Source organism: Oncorhynchus mykiss, chromosome Y (genome assembly GCF_013265735.2).
Source record: "Oncorhynchus mykiss isolate Arlee chromosome Y, USDA_OmykA_1.1, whole genome shotgun sequence".
Lineage (NCBI taxonomy): Eukaryota > Metazoa > Chordata > Actinopteri > Salmoniformes > Salmonidae > Oncorhynchus > Oncorhynchus mykiss.
In genome coordinates, this window is record NC_048593.1 from 18,363,100 (window position 1) to 18,390,868 (window position 27,769).

A 27,769-nucleotide genomic window follows, 5' to 3' on the forward strand; every position below is an offset into this window, starting at 1 on the left:
ATAGAATCCCTACCTTCTCTGTTTGATTCAAGAGAACTGTCCCAACCTTGGGGACGGGCACCACAGAGTTTCTCTTTCCACACCAGTAGTACTCACACTCACAGATAACACTTGCATTGAATCACAAGGGCTCTAGTCATTATTTTAATTTCTCTTTTTTCACTAATGGGATGGTCTATTTTTAGCTGATGGTAACATTTGCAGCAGGCATCATTAAAGGCTTGAGCGTTCCATAGATTCCCCCTGAGACAGCCGTGCGAGACTGGTGTCTTTACCTTCAGTCTGAGGTGTATCAGAACAGAACAGGGTTCCTGGAAGGTGTTACTGTGTCTGCCTGAATAATCACTCAATAAAATCTTCACAGCCAGCTAATCCTGAGTGATATTACATGTTGCTGACAATTGAAATATCCATATTCTGCTTTACTCTTTTGATCTCGTCTTTACATACCTCGTTGCCGTATAAATATATTAGACATTCCTCTATACATTCTAAAGGTACTTTTTCATTTAATTATTTGGAATATACTGTATGTTTTGGGATGAGATTAATAGAGGAATTTGAAGACATAGGGTTGTGAGTTTGAATTTTGTTGATAATAAAGTAAGCATCTCTTTCTGTCTCTGTCTTTGTGTGCTCCAGGGGAGCTGCTGGATGGCCAGCGAGGACTGGTCCCCTCCAACTTTGTGGAGTTTGTCCAAGACAAGGAGAAACCATCCATCCAGCCAGGGGACACAGGGGAGGACCTGGGCTCTCTGGACAATACCTCCCTGGGCCTAATGGGGGCCGATGGAGGGCCCCCTCAGGATGGGCTACTGGGCTCCACCAACCCACTGGGCCCCTGCAGCAACGGCACAGGGACCCTGGACCCTGAGGATCTGTCTGATGACATTGTGCCTTACCCCCGGAGGATCACTCTAATCAAGCAGTTGGCCCGTAGCGTCATTGTGGCCTGGGAGCCCCCCATGGTGACTCTGGGCTGGGGTAACGTCAGCTGCTACAACGTGATGGTGGATGGTGAGGTGCGTGCCAGCGTGCCCTACGGGGGCAGGACCAAGTCTTTGTTGGAGAAGCTGGATCTGGACACGTATACGCACCGCGTGTCCGTGCAGAGTGTGACAGACAGGGGACTGTCGGACGAGTTACGCTGCACCCTGATGGTGGGAGCCAACGTGGTGGTCGCTCCATATGGCCTGCGTGTGGACGACATCCTGCGCGACTCGGCCGAGCTCTCCTGGTTGCCCAGCAACAGTAACTATGGGCACACGGTGTTCCTGGATGGGGCGGAGCATGCGGTGGTGCGGCCGGGGAGGTACAGGCTGCGCTTCGTCAACCTCAAGGCCATGACGGTGTACAAGGTGAGGGTGGTGGCCCGGCCACACCAGGTGCCATGGCAACTGCTCATGGAGCAGAGGGAGAAGAAGGAGACTGCTGTGGAGTTCTGCACACAAGCTGCTGGTGAGGCTTGGTTCTTCTTAAGTCCAACTATTTATTTTGTCCAACATATGTTATATATTATTTTGTCCAATACATTGTTTTTCTGACATCTATAATGTGTTAGGGAAAGGTTGGATAAAAGTACATTGGACTTAAGATATAGACCATTAAGATAGATAGATAACTCATGTCTTTACCCGTGCCATGTATGTCTGTTATGTTTTGTCCAGGTCCTGGACCATATTCCAGATCAGGTCAGAAGGAAGACCAGTTTGTTTATGGGAAAAGTAGGAAGTAGTTTTTGATTGGCATGGGTAACTGACACATTGAATGAAAACAAGCTAACAGCACTTTAAAACCTAAGAAATTATCATGAGTAACTTCCTCAGCTTTTCCCTGCCATTGGCTTGATGCTAATATACATAATAAATTAAGGTACGTCCCAAATAGCCAACTATTGCCTATATAGTGCACTAGTTTTAACCAGAGCCCTGGTCAAAAGTAGTAGACTATACAGGGAATATGGTGCCATTTGGGACACAAGCCTAAAGCTGCCGAAGTAACTCCCTCCCACTCGATACTTAACTGAGATGACCACATCAGTATCCGTGTGCATTTCCCTCTGCCTGAGCTGTGACATCACTGTGACGTCCTGCATGGTGTACCCAGTGAACCAGGAGAGAACAGGCTGGACTCATTCAACTCACACTGACGCCTCTCACGCATAAGACACACACAGACACAAACATTGACAGATACACATAGACAAACTACATAGACGGGCGGCCACACAGACCCATGCACACACACACGCCCACACACACAAACATGCACACATGCATACACACTAACACACACACTCATGCTTTCAGGTGGCCTTGGGCCTCCCTTTGTGCCTTCTACTTTCAATATTTGCATCATACAATACATGGCAAGCAACATGGCAATGCTTCACATAAAACATTCAAAATAGCTTAGCTTATGAATGCTATATCGTTAAATACACCTATATTCCAAAATAGCTTAGCTTATGAATTCTATATCGATAAATGCACTTTTATCTGTTTGAGTGTCATTACAAAGAGTTTGATGTTAATCAGATAAGACGTTTAATGCATTTGGAATTCACTCTAAAAACAATCCACTCAAATTTGACCAGATATTGCGTGACCATTAAATTGTGATTTAATTGGTGTATACAACCAACATTGGGAAAGGGAACTGCTTTGTGTATCATAGACATGTCACAATCATGTAGTTCACAACAGAAAGAGATGGGATTCAACAAGTTAACAGCACTTGGTGTCTTATGAATGCTACACTCCCTCCCTGTTTGTGTGTGTAAAACCTGTGTAGACAGTATATATTATTTCATCCCCCCTCCAGGCCCCCCATTACCCCCTCAGGAGGTGCAGGTGCAGTGTGGCCAGGCCCCAGGGGTCCTGCAGGTGCGCTGGAAGCCCCCTGTCCTCTCACCCACCGGAACCTCCAATGGAGCCAGCGTCATCGGATATGCAGTCTGCACTAAAGGACAGAGGGTGAGTGAGAGAGTGGGTGGTTGAGAGAGTGTGCACTGAAGGTCAGAGGGTGAGTGAGGGAGTGGGTGGTTGAGAGAGTGTGCACTAAAGGGCAGAGGGTGAGTGGGGGAGTGAGTGGTTGAGAGAGTGTGCACTAAAGGGCAGAGGGTGAGTGGGGGAGTGAGTGGTTGAGAGAGTGTGCACTAAAGGTCAGAGGGTAAGTGGGAGAGTGTGTGGTTGAGAGAGTGTGCACTAAAGGACAGAGGGTGAGTGGGGGAGTGGGTGGTTGAGAGAGTGTGCACTGAAGGTCAGAGGGTGAGTGGGGGAGTGGGTGGTTGAGAGAGTGTGCACTGAAGGTCAGAGGGTGAGTGGGGGAGTGGGTGGTTGAGAGAGTGTGCGCTGAAGGTCAGAGGGTGAGTGGGGGAGTGGGTGGTTGAGAGAGTGTGCACTGAAGGTCAGAGGGTGAGTGAGGGAGTGGGTGGTTGAGAGAGTGTGCACTGAAGGTCAGAGGGTGAGTGAGGGAGTGGGTGGTTGAGAGAGTGTGCACTGAAGGTCAGAGACAAAGAAGTGAGGGAGAAAGTATGCACTATGTGAGAGTGAGTGAACAACAGTGGCAGAGTACGTATGTGTGTAATTGTGTCATTGTTGTTGTGCCAATTGATCTACACACAAAACCCCACAATGTCAAAGTGGAATTATGATTTAAGAAATGTTAACAAATGTAATTAAAAATGAAAAGCTGAAATGTCTTGAGTCAATAAGCATTCAAACCCTTTTGTAATGGCACAACTAAGTAAGGTAAGGAGTAAAAATGTGCTTAACAAGTCACATAATAAGTTGCATGGACTTTATGTGCAATAATAGTGTTTAACATGATTTCTGAATGACTACCTCATCTCTGTACCCCACACATACAATTATATGTAAAGTCCCTCAGGTGAGTAGTGAATTTCAAGCACAGAATCAACCACAAAGACCAGGGAAGATTTACATTGCCACACAAAGAAGGGCACCTATTGGTAGATGGGTAAATTACAAAAAAAGCAGACACTGAATAGCCCTTTGAGCATTTTGAAGTTAATAATTACGCTTTGAATGGTATAGCAATACACCCAGTCACTACAAATATACAGGCATCCTTCCTAACTCAGGTGCCGGAGAGGAAGGAAACCGATCAGGGATTTTACCATGAGGCGAATGGTGTCTTTAAAGCAGTTACAAAGTTTAATGGCTGTGACAGGAAAAACCTGAGTATGGATTAACAACATTGTAGTTACTCCACAATACTAATGTAAATGGCAGAATGATAAGGAAGAAACTGTACATAATAAAGATATTCCAAAACATGCATCCTGTTTGTAATTAGGCACTAAATTAATACTGCAAAATATGTGGCAAAGAAATACACTTTTTGCCCTAAATACAAAGTATTACGTTTGGGGAATATCCAACACAACACATCACTGAGTATCACTCTTCATATTTTCAAGCATGGTGGTGGCTGTATCATGTTATGGATATGCTCGTCATTGGAAAGGACAAGTGAGTTTTATTAGGGTAAAAATAAACGTAATAGAGCTAAGCACATAATTTGGCAGTACGTCCAACCGGCCGCACAACCGCAGACGAACTGTAACCACGCCACCCCGGGACCTCTACATCCAGATTCTTCACCTGCGGGATCGTCTAAGACCAGCCACCCGGACAGCTGATGAAACAGAGGACTATTTATTTCTGTAATAAAAAAAAACTATTCTGATTGGCTGGGCCCGGCTCCCAAGTGGATGGGCCTATGTCCACCCATGGCAGCGCCCCTTCCCAGCAGTCGTGAAGTTCACAGATTAGGGCCTAACAAATTGATTTAAATTGACTGATTTCCTTATTGTAACTGTAACTCAGTAACATCTTTGAAATTGTTGCATGTTGTATGTATATTTTTGTTCGGTATATACAAAAATGTGGGTGTTATTTTACCTCTTTTTATTGCCAGCTTGAGTTACCTGGGGTGACAGAGTTCCATGTAGTCAAGGCTCTATTTAATACTGTCCGTTTCCCAGGCTCTGTTCTGGACCGGGGGACTGTGAAGGGACCTCTGGTTGCATGTCTTGTGTGGTACTCATGAGCATCCGAACGGTGGGCCAACTGCTTGAACAGACAGTTCAGTACCATTCAGTACCTCGAACCAACACTTCGCACAAAGACCAATAGTGATGCAGTCACTATAATCTCTCCTCAATTTTGAGCTGGGAGAGATTGACATGCGTGCCACTGACATTCACCCTCCATGTACACATCTATGTGCATTACATTCTGCTCTGTTCTGGACCAACGGCAATTCTCCAATGTTCTTATTTGCCACACATGACCACACAACTGGGCAGTAGTCCAGGGGAGACAACCTGCCTGGTTGATTTAGATGTCAAGAAAGCAGAGCAATTTTATCATGGACTGACTTCTTCCCATTGAGTCTTTATGTTTTGACAATGACAGCTTGCTATCAAGGGTTACACCCAGCAGTTTAGTCTCCTCAATTAATTGCCACATTATTCAGTAATTGATCTAGACTACGGGGCTGTATTGGAGCAGGTTGAGAGCTTCAAGTTCCTTGGTGTCCACATCACCAACAAACTATAATGGTCCAAACACACCAAGACAGTCGTGAAGAGGGCACGACAAAACATATTCCCCCTCAGGAGACTGAAAAGATTTGGCATGGGTCCTCAGATCCTCGAAAGGTTCTACAGCTGCACAATCACTGCCTGGTATGGCAACTGCTCAGCCTCCAACCGCAAGGCTCTACAGAGGGTAGTGCGTACGGCCCAGTACATCACTGGGGCCAAGCTTCCTGCCATCCAGGACCTCTATACCAGGCGGTTTCAGAGGAAGGCCCTAAAAATTGTCAAAGACTCCAGCCACCCTAGTCATAGACTGTTCTCTCTGCTACCGCACGGCAAGCGGTACCGGAGCGCCAAGTCTAGGTCCAACGGGCTTCTTATCAGCTTCTACCCCCAAGCCATAAGACTCCTGAACAGCTAATCAAAGGGCTACCCAGACCCCTCTTTTACGCTGCTGCTAGTCATTGTTTATTATCTATGCATAGTCACTTTAACTCTATCTACATGTGCATATTACTTCAATTAGCTCGACTAACTGGTGCCCCGCACATTGACTCTGTACCGGTACCCCCTGTACAGTATATAGCCTCGCTATTGTTACTTTTATTTTCTATTTTTCACTAATTCACTAACTTTTTTACTTAACAGTTATTTTTATTAAAACTGCATTGTTGGTTACTTGAAAATGGCTGTCTAGTAATCAACAACCAACTTGACAGAGCTTGAAGAATTTTAAAAAGAATAATGGGCAAAAATTGTACCATCCAGGTGTGCAAAGCTCTTATAGATTTACCACCAAAGGACTCACAGCTGTAATCGCTGCAAAATATGATTCTAACATGTAGTGACTCAGGGGGTTGAAAACTTATCTAATGAAGATATACTGTATTATATTATTTTCCTTTAGTCTTTAAGAAAAAGTTGGAATTTTCTTCGATTTTGAAATTGGAGTAGATGGTAAAATTGTGGAATGTAGAAAAAGTCAAGGTGTGTGAATAATTTCTGAAGGAACATATAAACGTAGCATGTAACGTTTTGGTTCCATGTTTCATGAGCTGCCATTTCCCGTATGCACAAAATGCATATTTTTCAAAAATGTTCTGCACAAATTTGTTTACATCCCTGTTAGTAAGCATTTCTCCTTTGCCAAGATAATCCATCCACCTGACAGGTGTGGCATATCAAGAAGCTGATTAAATAGTATGAGTATTACACAGGTGCCCCTTGTGCTGGGGACAATAAAAAGGACATGAGCAGTTTTGTCACACAACGCAATGCCACAGATGTCTCAAGTTTTGAAGGAGTGTGCAATTGGCATGCTGACTGCAAGAATGTCTGTTGCTGTTGTTAATTTCTCTACCATATGCTGCCTCCTTTTTGAGAATTTGTCAGGACAACCAAACGTGTAACCATGCCAGCCCAGGACCTCCATATCCGGCTTCTTCACCTGCAGGATCGGGGGTGGGTGGGGTGGTGGTTCTGAGGAGTATTTCTGTCTGTAAAAAAAACACTTTTTTGGGGAAAACCTAATTCGGCTTCCAATTGGGAGGGCTTAAACCCCCCAAGGCCCACCCATGCTGCACCCCTTCCCAGTCATGTGAAAACCATAAATTAGGGCCTAATGAATTTATTTCAATTGACTGATTTCCTTATATGAACTTTAACTCAGTAAAATCTTTGAAGTAGTTGCATGTTGTGTTTATATTTTTGTTCAGGATACATGGGTCTGTGAAAACCCTAGAAAGCACTCTCTCTCCCTCTGCTGGTGAACATACATATTGACATCCTCCCTTTGTAGACTTGCAAAGGGTCTGTGTTAGTTAAACTGTGTCTATAGTAGTGGGCTTTGCTCTGAATTTAAGAGCAATAGAGGTGAAAGCAGTTGAAAGGAATGCAACAATTAATTAAATGTCAACTGTCTCCAACCCGAGTTATGTATGTTGTGCTTCCTGTTAGATAGCGGAGGTGTTGTACCCCCTGGCTGACTATGTAACAGTGGAGCTGAACAGGATCCAGTGTCTGGAGGCCAGGGAGGTCATCGTCAGGACATTGTCAGCACAGGGAGAGTCCCAGGACTCCCAAGTCGCCCCCATTCCAAACAACCTACTGGTGCCTCTTCCTCACAATGCCCCCCTGTCCCCTCCGCACCTACACGCAGGGCCCCCTCCACCTCACCCCCATGCCCCCTCACCCCACCTCCAGTCACCTCACCTCCCCCACCCCCCCATGCCTCACCCCCAGCCTCTCTCACCCCTGCCTCACAGACAACCCCTCCCTAACCACCCTCCTCACCCTCAACCCCAGACACACCTCCAACCCCTGCAACCTCATCCTGTCTCCCAGCCCCAGACTCACCAACAGCCTCACCCCCCTCACCCTGGTGGTCCTCCACAGCCACTGCACCTCCAGCCTCACCCACCTCACCCAATGCCCCAGCACCGCCTACCCCTGCTGCCTCATCCCCCCCCTCAGCTCCACCAGAGACCAGTTAGTGCCAGAGACCTGAAACCGAAAGAGCAGGTGGCTCACCATGGGGGAATCCCCAGCCAGCCCTGGGACCCTACCTGCTCCCCCTCCGGCCAGCCTCCTCCTACCCCCATGCATGGACACACCCTGGAGGCGCCCCCCTCTGCTAACCTGCGCTCGCCCTCCCCCCAGAGGATCCTGCCCCAGCCCAGGGGCACCCCCATCCCAGACCAAATGGCCAAAGCCATCGCCCGCAAGGCAGCACAGAGGGTGGCTGCAGAGAGTGGCAGAGTGAGTCATTCATACATAAATTCAATCAATGATACCCTGGTTAGAGCTCTAGTCTGATCATTTTTCTCTTGAATTAAATTACACATATCTTCCTATTGGTTGGGTTAGATGGAGAGGAGAGTCATCTACAATGAGCAGTGTCAGGCCTTCCACCAACAGAACTCAGACGAGGAGGAGGAGGATGAGGAAGGGTATGGTCGAAGCCGCAGGAGACAGGGGGCCTCAGTGGATGAGTTTCTCAGAGGGTCCGAGCTGGGCAGGCCGGTAAGACACAGAATAAAAAGGATCGAACATACTCGCATCTCCGTAGGTTTGTGCAGATGCTGTATATCTTGGTATGATTTCACACCTTTTGTGTGTTCGTGTGTATATGTGTTTGCATGTGTGTGTGTGTTTGCGTATGTGTGTGTGTGTGTGTGTGTCAGACCCACTACAGCCACAGTGAGGAGTACCACAGTGACAGCAGCCGAGGCTCTGACCTTTCTGACATCATGGAGGAGGATGAGGAGGAGCTCTACTCTGAGATGCAGCTGGAGGAGGGACGACGACGCAACTCCCACAATGCACTCAAGGTATGAATAACAAAGCTCCTCAACGCTCAACATTGAAATGTTACATTTTAAGTTTGGTTCTGATTACCACTCGGACAATGGAAACAAGCAAACATGCAAACGCCTTTATTACTGTTGGATAATATGGCACGTGTCGAGCCATGTGTCTACAGTAGGACACTTTACTCTATCTTGTTTGATTGATTGACCTTCACATTCTCCTTTATTTGGAGCAATGACATGCACGGAAGTCATTTTGGCTAGTTGTGGGAACATTAAACACTGTTTTTGTGGGATATTTTTAAGATTGGGAACACCCTCTCTGGGGGTCAGCTGGATCGGGAGACGGGGAGAAGAATGCCCCGAGACGGTCCACAGCCCCAGAGACGCCCTCTCATGGTGCCCTCCATTGGTCAGTAGGGTTACATGAACACAGAGAGGACTCTGGGTATTGTAGTCTTTTTGTGCTTTGATGTTCTCCGTGCCCTAATAGATATTCTGCTTCCTGTTTTAATCCTCCATGAGCTCCTCGGTTTCTACAGATCACCTCTGTGTCTTTGAACCATGTTCATGCCTTCCCAGTACTGACAGCTTACTTATAGAGATCAATCAACACAGTATTATCAGCTACTAGAAAGTTCCCTGGATTCTAGGGTGACAGTGGACACAGACACATTTATCAAATTCAATGAATATTCCAATTATAAAAAACTGCTTTTGATTTCTCTGTTTATGGCCAGCGATATGTTAGGATTATCAACGGGAAGAGACCTTAGAACGAACCAACCAATGAGTGACCTCCGCGCTTTAACCACCACCATCTGATTGGTGTTTCCTGTAGAGATAACCACAGAGAGTAACAGTGATGGGAACCTCTCATCCGTCACGGAGGATGTTTACTATGGCAGTGTAGCACGGCACAGGACATGGTCGTCCCGCCGACACCCCACGGGCTCCAAGCCTTCCTATAATGGTACGTGCAGTGGTTTCTCCCTCGCTCCTCCGCCAAAGCAGTGCCAAAAGCCACCAGTGCTAGTGGAGAGAACAGTAGTGACATCAACGAGTGGCTTAACAGGCCTCAGAACGCCTAGCATGATCCACTGCACTGCACCAAAATGGCGGCTTACTGAGCCACACTGGGCCCATGTTGGCCACCCAATGTTGCGGATTGGAATGACTGCTGCTCAGAGAATGCTTCTCCCCTCCCTCCCTTGCACTGAACTCCATCAGATGCCTGCTAAACCCCTCTCCCTCTCAATCTAACCACCCCCACCACACCTTTACTGGGGTTACTATGCATGACTGGGTGGGAGGAGTCATAGTTGCTGAAGACACAGTTATATAGCAACACAGTTATACAGCAATGCTATCCTTTCTGAGCAAACTCAATGACTGTTACAGAACGTTATAGTGAAAATACATTTTTACATCTTACATAGAGACAAACTCATTTGTTTGTTTGGGATTTCATATGTTTACTTTGCTAATGGCCTGGTCTTATTTTATCGTTTCTAAGCAAGGGGTCAACTGAAGGACCGACAGCGACGTGTTTTAGGACAAACTGTAGGCCCAGCGTACTTTAGAGGAGCCTAACACAATAGTCAGATCACTACCTGAGGGTTCAATAGTATGCATGCTTAACTCAGTCTTGTGGTCGATGTGCTCGTGTCTGTGTGCGTGTTGCTGTGTGTCATAGTGTTTTTGTCTATGGTGTCTACCATGTTCTTGTAACCCATCACATCCGGCATGCTATCCAACCTCCATCCATGTGTAACTGTAAAGTATGTAATGCCTGATAACGTCATAAGCTCACATGTGGTGTCAGATGGATGTACATAACATGATATACTTTGTGCTGATAATGGGACCAATTGATGGATTGACCACAGAATTCTGCTAGCATGCTACAAAATTAAGTGTTGGTTTAACGAAGCAAGCTCAATCCATTATGTAGTACTGCATGGTCACCTAAATGGTTTGGCTCTCTCACTTGTCAAACACTTGTAAACAACACACCTGTCTGTATATGCCATGCACAATAGCATGCGTAACTTGCCTCACTACCACTCACTAGTGTTACTGAGTTGCCAAACTCATGCTATATGAATCTATGATTAATGTAATTTAATTTCAGAGTAACGTAAAGCCATAGACTGTGACCCCATGAGATCCAGGTGGATGTGTTCTTCTCTCTCTCCCGTGTTTAAGAGGGATACAGGGACCGGGAACGCCGCTCCCCTCCTAACTACGATGAGTCGGAACCAGAGGAATCGTTCCGGATCTTTGTGGCTCTGTTTGACTACGACCCCCTGTCCATGTCTCCCAACCCGGACGCAGCAGATGAGGAACTGCCCTTCAAAGAGGGCCAGATCATTAGGGTGGGTGTCACACACAGGGCTAGGCCATACGTTTTGAGATATTGTGCTTGTGTTTGAAAAAATTGAGGAACAACATAAAACAGCATTGAAAAGATTATTTTCTTTCCCTCTCTTTGTCTCTTTTGTTGCGCTTTCTCTCACTCTTTTCTTCTCTCTCTCTCTCTCTCTCTCTCTCTCTCTCTCTCTCTCTCTCTCGGTCTGTTCCAGGTATATGGTGATAAGGACACAGATGGTTTCTACCGAGGGGAGATCAGGGGAGGCAGGATGGGGCTCCTGCCCTGCAACATGGTGTCAGAGATCAGGGCTGAGGACGAGGAGACCATGGACCAGCTCATCAAGCAGGGCTTCCTCCCACTCAACACACCAGTGGATAAAGTAGGAATAGGTAACCACAGAACTAGATTGAGTAGAACAGACATCCTCATTCAAGTCAATGATTCCATAATAGGTGGACTGGCAGCCATTTTGACTGTACCCATGTATTCTTTTTCAAGGGGTGTGTTCGTAAATTGCCTCCAGTGTGTCAGAGTGCGCTCTGGGTTGTTTGTAAATTCAGAGCATTTCACTCTCGGAGTAGATAGGAATTTCCGAACTTTCCCTAAAGTAACACACTGGGCAGGGCACAAGTATCTCTCTGTGACTCTACAAACATCTGTCACTATATCACCTCCTGGAGTGTCCTCTTGTTTCCTCTCACAGGGCAGGACAGACGTGGCTTCCGCCAGCACCAGGCCACCAGGAGGATGGTGGCCCTCTACGACTATGACCCCAGAGAGAGCTCCCCCAATGTGGACGTGGAGGTATTGCCACACAAACACACAAAACACACAGACAAACATACTGACACTGCACATGTAACCAGATAGACAGACATTGTAAGGGTGTTAATGACCTTTCTGTTTCTTGATAGGCTGAGCTGACCTTCTGTGCTGGTGACATCATCTCTGTATTTGGAGAGATTGATGAAGACGGGTTCTACTATGTGAGTTTGCCTCTTTTCTTGGTTCCATGATGTGACTAACTTGTTTTATTACACAGGGCCATTCACAAGTTGTTAAAGTCAGGGATGTTTCAGTTACTCATTTTTTTAAAGAAATGCCATTGAATGAACCTGGTTCATACACATATTATGTCCTTTTGCACAGGAGAGGGCTCTTTCCCTGACCACCAGAGTTCAGTGGGTCTAGCCATGGTTCTCATCCCCACTGCCCCCTCCTCTCCTCTCTCTGCAGGGTGAAATCAATGGCCACCGCGGCCTCGTTCCCTCTAATTTTCTAGAAGAAGTGCCTGACGACGTGGAGGTGTACCTGACGGACACTCCGTCTCGCTATGCCCAGGACGAGCCCGCCAACCGGGCCGAGGCCAAAAGGGTACATCGCCGCTCTCAGCGCTAGGCCCTCTGTCCATCCATCCTCCGCCTCTCTTGATTTACGTCTCGCTTCCTCCACTTGCCGTCTGTGTTCTGTGTGTGTGTGTTGTCCGTGTTTGACAGTGACAGTGGTGAATATACAAACCTTATCCCCCGCCTGGTGAAAGGGACAAACACAGTCATACCTTCTGATTGTTAGAAAGGAAGAAGCGAAGGCCAAAGTGGACAGAGAAATAGAACACTTGACCTATGTCAGTACGGGGCAGGTGATATTCACATAGCAGTGACAAAGGACAGTGGATATTTGAAAAAGGTTTAAGTCATTAATTGGGTACCCTCTTTGCACTGAAACACAAAACCAAACGCTGGATATTGTGTCTATTAATAGTGCTTTATGAACACATCTGAAGAGTTCCTGATTTCTATCAGTTGTTCTCCAATGGAAGAAAAGGATTTGAGTAAACTGTAGGGGTTGATAATATAGCAAAGCATGCCTTTTCAAAAATAAACTTGATACCTTTTATATAATAGTAGACTTTATTGGCCCGACTGCTGTATTTCCTGGGAGAGGCTTTGTTTCTTTTTGTATACTGCACACACTTAAAAATATATATATTTTTCAGGTCTTGATGAAATTGGATAGATATGCCATGTTTGATCTAAACCAGATGAAATAACAGCCACAGTGAGACATCCATACTGTAATGGTACAATGGAACAATAAAATCAGAAATTGGATATGAATAATTTTCATTCGCGACCTGTGTTCGTGTGTATTGTAGTATTTTTTTTATTTTTTTCCCTCATAGTTGTCGTGTGGGTTGTACTGAAATGATGATGTCACCACATCTGATTTCCTTTTTTCCTCACCTGCTTGGCAAATACAAACAGAAGAAGATTGTTCATTTCACATCATAAAATCTGCCTCGTACAGTAAGTGAGCAACTAGAGATACGAGCCTGACAGATCTAATGCTGGGCATTGTGATTATTACACCTGTGTTAAATGGTTTATTTGCAGCCAGTAAACATTCTGCTTACACATTCACAGGTGTATAGCAACATGGTCATTCATCATGCTTGCACGTTAAAGTATTACATACCAGTTGGTGTAATGAGGAAAGCCTTTCCTCTTTTCAGTATAACCACAATGTTTATTTGCAGTGGACTACTACCACACTCTGAGATAGTGCTCTATTTTGCAAGCTCAAAAGTTCCCTATATCTGTAGTCATTGATAAACCATTTACTAATGGGAACTGCAAATCCCCATTTGTTTCAAAGTTATGATTCCTCTTTAACTTTGAGATACCATTTTAAAGGTCCTAGGTGAACTGTGTGGTAGCATGTTTGGTTGCCAGCCCAGTGCATTAGACAAGAGGGATGGTATCGACAGTTGTGTCCCTGAGTGTTGTAAATGACTCTGTGTGTCCCTCATGATCGGTGACCTATCAGAAGCTGTGGTATTGTGATGTTGTGCTCTGTTTTCACTAGTTACCACAGCCACAAAGTCAAAACGTACAAATTCTGGAAAACAATGTGCTTTTTGGTATTAGGGTTAGGCATCAGGTTAGCAGTGTGGTTAAGGTTAGGTTTAAATTCAGATTTCAAGAAGATACATTGTAGAAATAAGTGGGGTTAAGGCTTTGTGGATGTGGTAACTAGTAACGACCTGTTTGATGGCTTCCTACTCAGTGTTTGTTTGTATAAAACCTCACCAGCCCCACCAACGTCTTCAGTCCCCCATCAACAGAGGGACAGGAGTCTAAAAGAAATAGTTTAAATAACAGTCCAAAAGCAATACCTGATTCATAACCTCTTTTATAAACCTCTTTGTTTCTTCTCTCTTGTTTTTAAACCAGAGCTGTAGGTACAGTACAGTACAATCACACAGTTTTGACACGCTGAATAATTTCACTCCAGAGGTGAAAAACGGTTTCCTGGACATATTCATCCTAGTCCTGAACTTAAAACGTATTTCAATGGAGAATTGTAATTGAGCATGCCTTTCAGACCAGGACTAGGCTAAATCTGTGTCTGGGAAATCAGCCCATATATATTTGAAACGAGCAATTCCACGATAATGGAATTACGCTGAGATTCAGATTTTTTCACTTTAAAATGTATACCAAACAAAAACCATTGATTTCAAAGTTTAATAAACAATATAATTATATGCACAAGGACCACTTCTAACAACTTCCACATAAAATGTTACAAAAACACATTTAAAGACAGAACTGTGCAGATACAGTTTGGTAACAGAATAAAACTGAGGGATTCTGTTTTTTTTTTTATTCTAAATTGTTCAAAGTAATCATTGTGCATAGCATGGTTTGTTAAACTTTGAAGTCAATGGTTTGCTTTTGGCATACATTTTCAAGTGAAAAAATTGGAGTCTTATCGTGGAATTGCCCAAACATTAATGTTACGTATGTATTTGACACACATTTTAGTGGAAAACCGACAGTAAGTATAATGATCTGTAATGGCATTGTTGTATTTTTTTCCTATGACTTTATACAGAGTTATGTATGCAGACTTGTGTATGTTGATAGCTATTGTTGAGAAGTCTCAAGGTCAACACACATAGCATATCAAATTCAAGTATCGTTGGAATTGTAATTAGACTCTAGAAATTGATATTTTGGCATGTCAACCCTTCATTCTATTTCTATGGCTGGGAAACTTTCAGTAATTATCTACTTGAGCACTGAACCCAAAGTCTTTTAATGTCCCATTGGACTTATAGTGTGACAGTGGGGTGATAGTGTTATTGAAGGACACAGTGCTGACTGTGTGTCCTAGTCCTACCTCAGACAGAGAAAGGGTAAGCCACAAAGGACAACTACTTGCTTTGTAATTCCCTGCCCCTACACCCACCATGGCATCTCTCTTCAGGTAGCCATGGATACCACAGAGAGTACGGCCCCGCCTGTCCGAGCAGCGTCCCCCACAGTGCGTCCCCTGTGTCCTCCAGGCACCATGCGGCCCATCAGCCCCGCCAGGGGCCCCAGGGACCCCCGGGACAACAAAAAGAAAAAGGGACTGCTTTCCAAGGGGAAGAAACTGCTCAAGAGACTCTCTCCGGTTAAATAAACTGTCCCCAGCTGACCCCAGAAAAGATGCTGGGCCCAGTATTGTAAATTGCATACAGTACACACAATCAAATCAGCCGAATCTACAGCACACAACTACAATGGCTACGTGTTCGTATGTATTACAGGACAATATATGTGAGCCTAATCTAATATAGTCAGTGATACAACATTCATGTTCTAGTGTTGAATACACATATTTACGTACATATACTCAGTGCCAAATTCAATGAGAACTTTGCTCACATACTGTATAACTGTGATATATTTGAGGTGGAGGAAAAAAATAGGAGTATAAACTAGGACTTTCATTACATTTTACCGCTGTTTTCTTTAATCAAATGGTTATTAAGGGACTTTGGAAATCAGGACAATGCTGATAATGCATTTGTGTGCATTTGTTGTAGGGTAACAACAGAGTAGCCTATTCTTTTTTGTTACAACCCGAGCTGGTTTCCATGGCAATTGTGTCAATATAAGGTCTCTAAAATACATGGCGTGGCAAAAACAAGTTGTTGTGATAGTCAGATGTCAATACTAGGAGACAGACCATACTCCTGGAACACTAGAGCAACAACTCAACGACACTGTTATTGATGGCATTCTGTCAGTAATGCTGGCTGCTAACACAGAGGCTTTATTCAGTGCAATATATCACGGACAGGAGGGTGACAAATGGTTGAATCACTCACAGAACCTAGGAGTCTGCAGGGTGGTTGGCCACAGAGCATTACAGCAAGGAGAGGAAGCTACATTGGGTAAGACGTTTGAACCATCTCAGTGGCCTTTATGAAAACAATATAGAGCATGACATTCCTCGTTTTCTATGGTTGAACAAGGTTGTTTTTAAACTAACACTAGTCTGCCAAGAACCCCTGCTGCATCTCTGCAGCTTTGTTTGATGATGCCTTCCAATTGCACAAAGGGGTATGTTTTGTCTGATGAATGGAAAAGTACTGTTGTGTGTGTGGGTGTAGGTGTAGGCTGTGTGTTTGCTCAGTGTGCATTCATGTCTGTGCGTTCTTTCTTTTTTTCCCAAAAAAGAGGACACGTGGTTAGGAGTCATGTGATCTTAGTGGTGTGCCGCTAACTACATTGCCGGTGTAATGTTCAGTAATGTTCAGTTCTGAGGGTTGTGTTACCCACTCAGCCATTTCAGTAAAGATGTCTAGGTGTGTGCCCTCAAGATTCTGCACCGTTTACTTGTTTACACTATTATAGACCTATTGGCAAGAGAAAGGGAGGGATGACCTACATACTGTACCTACAACCTCTAAACCAGTAGTTGTGGCTTATGGGCTAAATGAGGGCTAAATAAAGGATGCATCCAGCTGATTGTCATTTACTAGGGAGGCTGTTAGACAAACATTGTCCTGTATTTTTGACAGCTTTTAAAGCCCTATATTAACCCATTTTCATAACCCATGATCCCATTCTGTAAGAGTTTAGCATCACTACAGTTGCTGTACAGCCAGCATTTGATGTGCATGATCATCAGGGACAATATGTCAATCCATGAGTCACAATGAAATATGTTGAAATGCGATTGATAGTGAAAACTAGTCGGAGAGAGACCTATCAGACATGCCCATCAGCTAAGATATTTAAGGCAAGTGTAATATCCCGCTGTATAAGGATTACAGGGATCTTCTATGTTTATTAAAAAATAGAAAATCTAACGATGGATTGACAAAAAGGAATGTATGAGGTGTTGAGCAGGCAAAATAGTTTATATTTTATTATGTGTCCAAAGTTATGCATTATGTTATGCATCCATTTGTTAAAAGGTGTTCAAGTCATAATACCCAATCATTCATTTGTGAATGCGTGTATGTCTATGTTGTTGCATTTCTGTACTTTTTCCATTTGTCGATCATTTCTAAATGTTTATACTTGATTTTCAGACTGCCTTTTGAGTGCTTTGAGATGTATTCTTACTGTAAACAGTGCAAGCATTCTCCATGGTGTCCTCGAGATAAGATGTTTAAGTCTGTGGTTATGTGCTTGCTCTGTGAATCAAAGAGAAAAAGAAAAAGATCATTTATGGTGATCAAATATTATGTGCATGTGCAAAAAAAAATTTTTTTTTTTAATCAAAAATAAATTTGATATTTTGTAGAACATCTGTGTTTGGATTACTTTCATGTATGTGTGATTCTTTTCTTTTTCTCAGTGTCCTATTCATGTAATTACTCACGCATGTCGCATGAATTAAAACTAATAACATCATTAAAAGTGGATTTTGAAGCACAGTCTACCAGACATTAAAGGGGAAACCTACTGAAGGGATCAGCTTTACTGCCTACTATTACACTTTTCATCCTATGGATGGCAGCAGTGATCTGGACCCGATGGCCATTTAAATGTGATAAGAACAATAACAAACTCACATGGCGGAGTGGGAGGGAGCTTCGGTGGCACTTAGAGGAGGTGGAGGGAACGGGCCTCGGCGGAAATGGAGTCAAGAACAAGATGGTTGTCAGGAGTAGTGCAGTATTATCATAAGGAGACATGTACTTGGAAAACGGAGGAGGAATGGAAGGAGGAGGCATAAGAGATGGAGGGTGAGCTTGAGTCTGATAAAAATTGTGGGAAAAAGGGAGATGGTTTGTTAAAGAAGAATGGTAGAAAGTGTAAGCAGAGGGAGCTGAAGACAGGAGGAGAAATGGAAGTGAGTGAGGGTGAAGTATCGGAGGTGGTAGGTGTGGTGAAGTTATCGGAGACCGAGGTACTGTATATATCGAAAAGTGGACTCTTGCCTTATGGATGATCCATTTGTGGTTTCACGGTGGGTGAAAAAGAGTTGGGTAATGTGGAATCGGTGAGGGTAACCAGAAGTGGTCTAGTGATAATTGTTTGTGTTTCTGTTAGTCAGAGGGAGAATGTGCTCAGAGTAAAACGTATGGGGGCAAGAAAAGTGACTTGTTTCACTCTCAAGAAAAGGGCACAAATGAAAGGAGTGATAACTGTGGTAGCAGTAAATATAAAACAGCTGAGGGGAAAGATTCCCGGTGTATGTGATGCTTGTCGTTTGATGTGACGCAGACAGGCTGGCGAGAGTGAGGAAACAGAAGAGTCATTGTCTGTTCATTTGAGTTTTGAAGTTGAGGCTTTGCCCGACAAAGTGCAGTTAGTATGTATAAGTTATCCTGTACAAGCATATGTGCCGAATACATTTTATAGGTGTCAAGCTTATGGGCATGTGGTAGCGGTGTGTAGGAGGGAGGGCCCAAGGTGTGAGAAGTGTGCAGAAATGCATGATAAAAAGGAATGTGTAGTATTAGGGAAAGTAGTGGAATGTGTTAATTGTAGGGGTGCCCATGGAGCTGGGGATCAGTCATGTTCCGTGCGAGAGAGGCACGTTGAGGTTTCCAGGGTTAGAGTAGAGCAGAAGTTGTCGCCCCCCCCCACTTCTAATTTCCTTAAATTTGTGGCTAGGGTCAAATACTTTCTGTGGCACACACTACTGGTCAACATGAGCTACCAAAATTATTATGAAGTGTACCAGGCCTTGCAGTCCCAAGATAGAAGGAGGAGGAGAATTTTGGCAGGCAAGAAAATGACCTTGCCGAAACCCCCCCATCTCCTTCTAATTTCCTTAATTTTGTCACTGGAGTCAAATACTTTCTGTGGCACACATCAGAGTCAAATACTTTCTATAGAACAAACTTCACGTCAGGAAAGGCAACCAAAATGAATAATTAATGTATGTGTGTTATAGTAAACATAGAGGAGGGAGTAAACTGTTTCAGAACAACTACTAGTCGAATAAGACATTGGACATCTAACGTGATCATTAACATCTGCCTTGAAGGACACAAATAAAAAAGAATTTCTGCTACTAAGATCAGTGAAATGTCGGTTAAACTGACAATGGAGTGAAGAGCAGAACTCTTAACTAGCAAGCAAGTCGCAGCAATGAAGAATTGAGTGTGTGCGTGTTCTGAGGGGGATTCTGTCAGGGCGGGAGATTTTTGGCACAACAGTTTATATTTAGGTGCAGGAGCTCCACAAGTTAATATTTTAAGATGAACAGAGCTCAAGCAGCGAAACATGTGAGATGCCAGTACTCAGCTCCTGTGAGATTCTGCCCAAGTCAAGCACTGTCACAAAATAATACGAGGAAAAACAAGGCAGTGAAGGCCACTGTACCTTGACCTGCAGCGTGCCGCCGAGGTCTACGGGACATGCCAGCTGTGTAGTTACTCACAATCACAGAGTGGTAAAAGTGGGTTGTTATGGTACCCTCTTGACACAGATAAAAAGGTGGCATAATGTTACTGGTTCCATGCCCTGCAATCTGATTGCTCAATTGGGTTTGCTCTAGATGGGAAAGATTGAGCTTTCTAATTCATTTTGTAATCATGTCTAGTTGGTGTTTTATTAGGATGCCACCGGAGATCCTTCTGAAGATCCTGTCGTACATGGATGCCTCTCTTCTCTGTAGGCTACGTCAACAAGCGCTTCTATGAGATGGTTCACAATAAGTAAGGAGTGAAGTACTGGTCACATTGTAGGCTATTCTTCCTCCCTACAGTCTTGCATGATCATTTTTGACCCACAGTATTTTGTTGCAGTGGAACGTGGCACGATATGTACTCGGCGGAGTATGTACAGAGTAAGAAGTGGAGGCTCAAGCGTATAGACAAGGGTCATTGAAATTCAATTTTATAACACTCCTTTTTGCTTATCCCACCAGGGATGCTTGCTATGAGCACTATATGCTTGTAAGCACAGTACTTTTTGTAATATCATTGGTGTTTCCCCCCACCAGGTGCTGGACAAGCTGAGTGTGGTGGTGGTGGAGGAGAGGGCTACTGGAGAAGGCTATATTTCAGGACCATGGCTGACTTTAACGACACCAAGTGGAGGAAGCAGTTGAGAGACATTCACCCCTTCACAGGCCTGCCCAGTCAGACTGAGAGTGTCCTCAGGTTAGACTAACTGCAGGCAGTGCTCAAGTTGTACTGCCTCTGTTGTTAAGTATAAAACATACAGTATATAAAACATATGCTACTGTAGTATTGTCACAACCTACTCATTGAAACTCATTGGACCAGATTCAATTCAATTTAAAGTATTTTGCTCTCCTCTCCTCTGCCTCAGGAGCCAGCGTGTGACCTGGGAGATCAGTGTCTGACAAGAGGGGGTTAGAGGGGACTTTTGAGCAGAGCTGGATTATGTCCTTTCTATTTCAGGTTTCATTTCAGCAGAAAAGGATGATGGAATGCATGATAGATTAAATAATTAAATCATTCAGTCATTAATTCCCTCCCCCTACTCCATGCAAGAGGACAAGCCTCCTTTTGATGACGTGGACCCTAACTTCGGCCTCCATGATTACACGCTCTGCATTATACTGCACAACACTCTAATCCAGATAATGGCCCGGCCACTTCTCTCAACTCTACTGCCGCAAAAGTAAACAAACTACTACCAAGAGAGTTTCTATTCTAGACCTACTGTATATACTTTGGGTACCAGAATGCAGCTGTACCATAACACACTGTAGTTGACTTTGGTTGGGGTTGTCCAGCTCAGGTCCATGATAGTGTCATCCAGCTGAACGTCATCGATAGGAGAAGCCTGTCCCAGCACACGCCTCTCTCTGGCAGAATCAGTATGCCCTGGAAGTGTGAGGCTCTGGAGGGCACCGTGGAGGTACACTGGTTGAGGTTACACTATATAATAATATATGCCATTTAGCAGATGATTTATCGAAAGCGGCTTAGTCATGCGTGCGTACCAATAGGCCTAGATGATGGGGATATTGTAATAACAGAACAGCAGATATAGACAGTCTCTTGTGCTCTCTCTATATGTCTTTCACTCTATTTCTTTCTCTCTATATGTCTTTCTCTGTCTCTCTATATATGTCTTTCTCTCTATATGTCTTTCTCTCTATAGGTCTTTCTCGGTCTTTCTCTCTATATGTCTTTCTCTCTATATGTCTTTCTCTCTAAATGTCTTTCTCTCTAAATGTCTTTCTCTCTATGTCTTTCTCTATATATGTCTTTCTCTGTCTCTCTCTATAGGTCTTTCTCTCTATATGTCTTTCTCTATATATGTCTTTCTCTGCCTCTCTATATGTCTTTCTCTCTATATGTCTTTCTCTCTAAATGTCTTTCTCTCTATATGTCTTTCTCTCTATATGTCTTTCTCTCTATAGGTATTTCTCTGTCTTTCTCTCTATAGGTCTTTCTCTCTATATGTCTTTCTCTCTATATGTCTTTCTCTGTCTCTCTCTATATGTCTTTCTCTCTATAGATATTTCTCGGTCTTTCTCTCTATAGGTCTTTCTCTATATCTGTCTTTCTCTGTCTCTCTCTATATGTCTTTCTCTCTAAATGTCTTTCTCTCTATATGTCTTTCTCTCTATAGGTCTTTCTCTCTATATGTCTTTCTCTCTATATGTCTTTCTCTCTATATGTCTTTCTCTGTCTCTCTCTATATGTCTTTATATGTCTTTCTCTCTATATGTGTCTCTCTCTCTCTCTCTCTATATGTCTTTCTCTCTGTCTTTATATGTCTTTCTCTCTATATGTGTCTCTCTCTCTCTCTTTCTCTCTATATGTCTTTCTCTCTCTTTCTCTCTATGTCTTTATATGTCTTTCTCTCTATATGTGTCTCTCTCTCTCTCTTTCTCTATATATGTCTCTCTCGCTCTCTGTGTCTTTCGCTCTATATGTCTCTCTCTATATACAGTGGGGAGAACAAGTATTTGATACACTACCAATTTTTCAGGTTTTCCTACTTACAAAGCATGTAGAGGTCTGTCATTTTTATCATAGGTACACTTCAACTGTGAGAGACGGAATCTAAAACAAAAATCCAGAAAATCACATTGTATGATTTTTAACGAATTAATTTGCATTTTATTGCATGCCATAAGTATTTGATCACCTACCAACCAGTAAGAATTCCGTCTCTCACAGACCTGTTATTTTTTCTTTAAGAATCCCTCCTGTTCTCCACTCATTACCAGTATTAACTGCACCTGTTTGAACTCGTCACCTGTATAAAAGACACCTGTCCACACACTCAATCAAACAGACTTCAACCTCTCCACAATGGCCAAGACCAGAGAGCTGTGTAAGGACATCAGGGATAAAATGGTAGGCCTGCACAAGGCTGGGATGAGCTACAGGACAATAGGCAAGCAGCTTGGTGAGATGGCAACAACTGTTGGCGCAATTATTAGAAAATGGAAGAAGTTCAAGATCACGGTCAATCACCCTCGGTCTGGGGCTCCATGCAAGATCTCACCTCGTGGGGCATCAATGATTATGAGGAAGGTGAGGGATCAGCCCAGAACTGCACGGCAGGACCTGGTCAATGACCAGAAGAGAGCTGGGACCACAGTCTCAAAGAAAACCATTAGTAACACACTATGCCGTCATGGATTAAAATCCTACAGCGCACGCAAGGCCCCCCTGTTCAAGCCAGTGCATGTCCCGTCTGAAGTTTGCCAATGACCATCTGGATGATCCAGAGGAGGAATGGGAGAAGGTCATGTGGTCTGATGAGACAAAAATATAGCTTTTTGGTCTAAACTCCACTAGCCTTGTTTGGAGGAAGAAGAAGGATGAGTACAACCCCAAGAACACAATCCCAACCGTAAAGCATGGAGGTGGAAACCTCATTCTTTGGGGGTGCTTTTCTGCAAAGGGGACAGGAGGACTGCACCGTATTGAGGGGAGGATGGATGGGGCCATGTATCGCGAGATCTTGGCCAACAACCTCCTTTCCTCAGTAAGAGCATTGAAGATGGGTCGTGGCTGGGTCTTCCCGCATGACAATGACCCGAAACACACAGCCAGGGCAACAGGAGTGGCTCCGTAAGAAGCATCTCAAGGTCCTGGAGTGGCCTAGCCAGTCTCCAGACCTGAACCCAATAGAAAATCTTTGGAGGGAGCTGAAAGTCCGTATTGCCCAGCGACAGCCCCGAAACCTGAAGGATCTGGAGAAGGTCTGTATGGAGGAGTGGGCCAAAATCCCTGCTGCAGTGTGTGCAAACCTGGTCAAGAACTACAGGAAACGTATGATCTCTGTAATTGCAAACAAAGGTTTCGGTACCAAATATTAAGTTCTGCTTTTCTGATGTATCAAATACTTATGTCATGCAATAAAATGCAAATTAATTACTTAAAAATCATACAATGTGATTTTCTGGATGTTTGATTTAGATTCGGTCTCTCACAGTTGAAGTGTACCTATGATAAAAATTACAGACCTCTACATGCTTTGTAAGTAGGAAAACCTGCAAAATCGGCAGTGTATCAAATACTTGTTCTCCCCACTGTATGTATCTTTATCTCTCCCTCCTCTCTGTAGAACTGCTGCATGATGAGCCTGACCCTGATGGATGAGTACCAGAATCCCTTCTGGTGTGTCAGCACGCCCGTTTCAATGATGCTAAACAACAAGGAGCCCTTCCCCGACAAATACGAGGGCCAGCACTTCCTGATCAAGTACCAGGATATGAAGTACTGGCTGCAAGGTAAACCAACCTCACATGACCCAGAGGGCAAGGTAAACCAACCTCATATGACCCAGAGGGCAAGGTAAACCAACCCCATATGACCCAGAGGGCAAGGTAAACCAACCTCATATGACCCAGAGGGCAAGGTAAACCAACCTCATATGACCCAGAGGGCAAGGTAAACCAACCCCATATGACCCAGAGGGCAAGGTAAACCAACCTCAACCAGGAAGTGGATGTAACTTTTTTCTCCATAATAACAGTAATGTATTTATTCTTTAGTATTGTAGGTGTGGCTGGAAAAGCAGAGACAGTACTTCCTCATCAAACTGGTAGTCTTCATTGCCACGGCCAAAGTCAACAAGCACTTTGGGAGAGCCTACTGACGCTGCATGTAGAGGAGGCACTGTACTACATACCTCTGTCATAATGATTAAATAATGATGACGAGGTGTCCTAAACAGTCATGACAACTGTTTATGACATCTTGTAAGTCACTGTTAGGACAATATTAGCTATGTAGGCCTTATGCCAGAGGTTTGCCCCTGCAAGTTTTAGTTTTCTTCCATGTATTTATATATTTGTATGCATTGCTTTGTGAATCATTTGTACACATCGGTAAAATGTGATCCTAGATATTATATAGAGTAAAATAAATGTGAAATGTGTTAAGAGAGTTAAGAATGTTTATGTTACAGATGGATTATCTGATTGTATGAAAACATTTTGATGTATATATTTCGGTGTTGTTTTTTTAGTGAGCCATAGTGCATTAATTAAAATCACCAGTTGACCTAAATCATAGGGAATTTTACAGCAGAGCGCTGTAGTAGCTCATTAGAGGGAACTGCCTGCATACTGCTGTGTTCGACTTTACATCCTCAGGATGGCAGCAGTCATCTTCACCCATAATAGCAATATATCCAGAATGAGTAAAGTGCAAAGGCCTTTGCAGCAAGTGCTCCCTCACAGTGCTGGCCATGAACGCTTTCTTCGAAGCTGAGTGAAGACTCATCACACTAACTGTGCATACACCATGCACTGACGCCAACTGTCTAACAGCACAGATAAACCTTCTATAAGCATCACGTTATTATTTCTAAGTACTGGCTGCAAATGCCCCAAAAATATCAAAGCCTTCATTCATACAAGTATTTTTCAATACAGTACAGAAGCTAGTAAAGAGTTATTGATAGAGTGGAAAGCAGCGATGCCTCAGTACATTTGGTACAGGGGCTCTGCGTACGTTCTAAAAAAAAGCAAGAAAGAGAAAAAGACAGTGGAGATTACACTCATATATCACTGCATCCTGGCTCCTGTGCCTCCCTCCGGATCCTGAGTGAGCTGTTAGCTCCCAGGGCCTCTTAGGCCATCGGATGTTTAAAATGCTCACTGGCTGTGACCTCTCCATCTCTGCCACCCATTCTACCTAGTACTCCACCAGAGGGGCGGGACCAGTCATCCATCTTCTGGTGGCCTTTTCTGATGAATATTTTACAGGGCCTAATAGTGCTGTGTAAAACCTCACCATCACATCTCCATTACCCTCCCGGAAACCTCAACAGACAGCTTGGATCTCTACAAGGAGAAAGATGGTAAAGATTAGGTAGTGTATTGTGCCAGCTGACCTTCTGGTGCCAGGTGTGTGTTTAAATCCCTCATAGTTCCTTTAACTGCTTTTAACTTGGCATGAGAATGTGTTAAGGTTTAAAATAGCTTTTCCAACAATAATTGTGTGCCTGTGTGTGCATGCATTCCTTTGTGTGTGCGTGCATGTGTGTGTTTGTGCGTTTGTTTGAGTCCTGAGTTGATGCCATAATTAATGATGCCATATAAAAAAAGACGTATCCCTAAGTCAGCACAAGTGATAAATAGTCAAATAAAAAAGTGTGATCACATTGAATACCCTTCTGCCACTTCAACCCATTAGGTTTCCTTCCCAGGATGTAGCTAAAGGCAAGACTCTGACCTGCCTGTCATTGATGTGTGAGAGCAGGTGCCGGTGGGAGGACCATCCGCTTGGCCTGTAACTCATCCTGGTCTCCCGCGGGGCAGAGGAGTGATGTGTATGGTGGCCACGCTCTGAGAGCCACATTCATTCTTCATCCCACACTGTAATGCCATTGACACCAGGAAAGCAGGCAGCTCAGCCTAGTCCCAGCCATTCATCTTCGTCTGGGCCGTTCACAGTGGGCTAGCCACGAGGCATCGCCTCCCCTCAACCGAGTCTTGAGAGCTCCCAGAGCTTCCTATATGGACTGACTTAACTGCTGGACTGAACCCCCTTTAAGACAAGACAACATGCTGCAGATTTGTCTAGAGGTTGTGTGGAGGCCGTGATAACAACAACGCATAGGTCTTCATAAATTATTTCACAAACCATATTGTCTTAAGTGATATTAAAAAAATACCTCAACTTGATGAGCTAATGATCGATCATGAGATTCCCAAAAGCCTATAGCACTGTACCAATACTGAGCGGGCATATTTGATTTACAGCAATCTCTCCGCTCAGGTTTGAAGGACACAATGAAGTCCCTCTCATCATCATTCAGCTAATGGAGAGTAATGGAGAGGTTGATGACAGATTAAGGCACAGTAGCTCAATGTCAATCTCTGTACAGGATTAATGTCAGCAAAGGTTAACAGAGCCACCAATCATCCAGTGACCTGTGTCCTTACAGATAATTCATGGACATTCTTCTCATGTTTCATCTCGACTGGGATTGGCAGGGGCAGGGCTGCAAATCAGGAAAAGGATCCTAAAGTTTTATGAGTGAGGGGCAATCGTAGGGTTAATGGTAAATATACTGCTATATACAATATAATATTACACATATTGCACTATACCTTAGGATTTGTCTTTGGACAGGTTTCCTGAACCATTGATGTTAAAGTATAATTTTTTGGGGGTCCGAATAGAAAATGTATTCTAATTTCAGAGCCAGAACAGAGGGGAATGAATAAGGAAAACTCACAGGGTGAGTCACAGCCAATGATTTATATATACACTAGACAACTAACAGGGGCACTTGTTTTGAAGCCACCACGCCTCCATTTTAGCACTCTCACAAAACATTTTGGAAGCTATAAAAAAGCATTTAATTACATTTTTACATTTGTTTTTGCCATGTTTATTCTATTACAGTCACCTCAGTGCATACTTAAGAACTATATGTGACCTAAACATACAAATACAAAATTAAAGCCTTTTATTGGCCAATACATAACATCAGTAATCCAGAGATTATATACCATACATCATTAGCCACAGCCCCAAACACATCATTTGCTTTTTTTTCTTACACAAATTCTTTCAGCTTCTCTTTCATCCCCACTAAGCTCCTCCTACCAATCGCCATGAGGGAATCATTCTTCTCTGCTCATCTGTCTGAACAGCTGGACATCCATCCAGCTTCCTGTCAGTAATTAGGGTTGAACAGGGTTGACCCACTCTAGATTACCATTCAACCTTTTGGCCACCTGGCTAGTTTATAAGGCCAACAGCAGTGATCAGACCACCTCAGTTCCATCCACAATTTTTTTTGCATGTCTAGAGCTAAGATC

At 43.8% G+C, this 27,769-nt stretch overlaps 1 protein-coding gene across 5 annotated transcripts in view; it reads left to right on the forward strand.

The window, feature by feature from the left end:
* LOC110509741 (RIMS-binding protein 2) overlaps positions 1–17,841 on the forward strand; it is a 92,203-nt gene extending 74,362 nt beyond the window's left edge. For 2 of the 5 annotated variants that reach the window (XM_036967636.1, XM_036967639.1), the window contains 14 exons: positions 643–1,458; positions 1,668–1,724; positions 2,824–2,975; positions 7,526–8,326; positions 8,435–8,590; positions 8,752–8,898; positions 9,184–9,289; positions 9,719–9,850; positions 11,086–11,255; positions 11,463–11,640; positions 11,955–12,055; positions 12,166–12,237; positions 12,488–12,625; positions 15,524–17,841. In XM_036967636.1, coding sequence (XP_036823531.1) covers positions 643–1,458; positions 1,668–1,724; positions 2,824–2,975; positions 7,526–8,326; positions 8,435–8,590; positions 8,752–8,898; positions 9,184–9,289; positions 9,719–9,850; positions 11,086–11,255; positions 11,463–11,640; positions 11,955–12,055; positions 12,166–12,237; positions 12,488–12,625; positions 15,524–15,721 — 3,224 coding nt within the window. In that variant the 3' untranslated portion in view covers positions 15,722–17,841. The remainder of the gene's footprint in view (positions 1–642; positions 1,459–1,667; positions 1,725–2,823; positions 2,976–7,525; positions 8,327–8,434; positions 8,591–8,751; positions 8,899–9,183; positions 9,290–9,718; positions 9,851–11,085; positions 11,256–11,462; positions 11,641–11,954; positions 12,056–12,165; positions 12,238–12,487; positions 12,626–15,523) is intronic. The other 3 variants (XM_036967637.1, XM_036967638.1, XM_036967640.1) reach the window with 3 other exon arrangements.
* Positions 17,842–27,769: the final 9,928 nt, after the last annotated feature.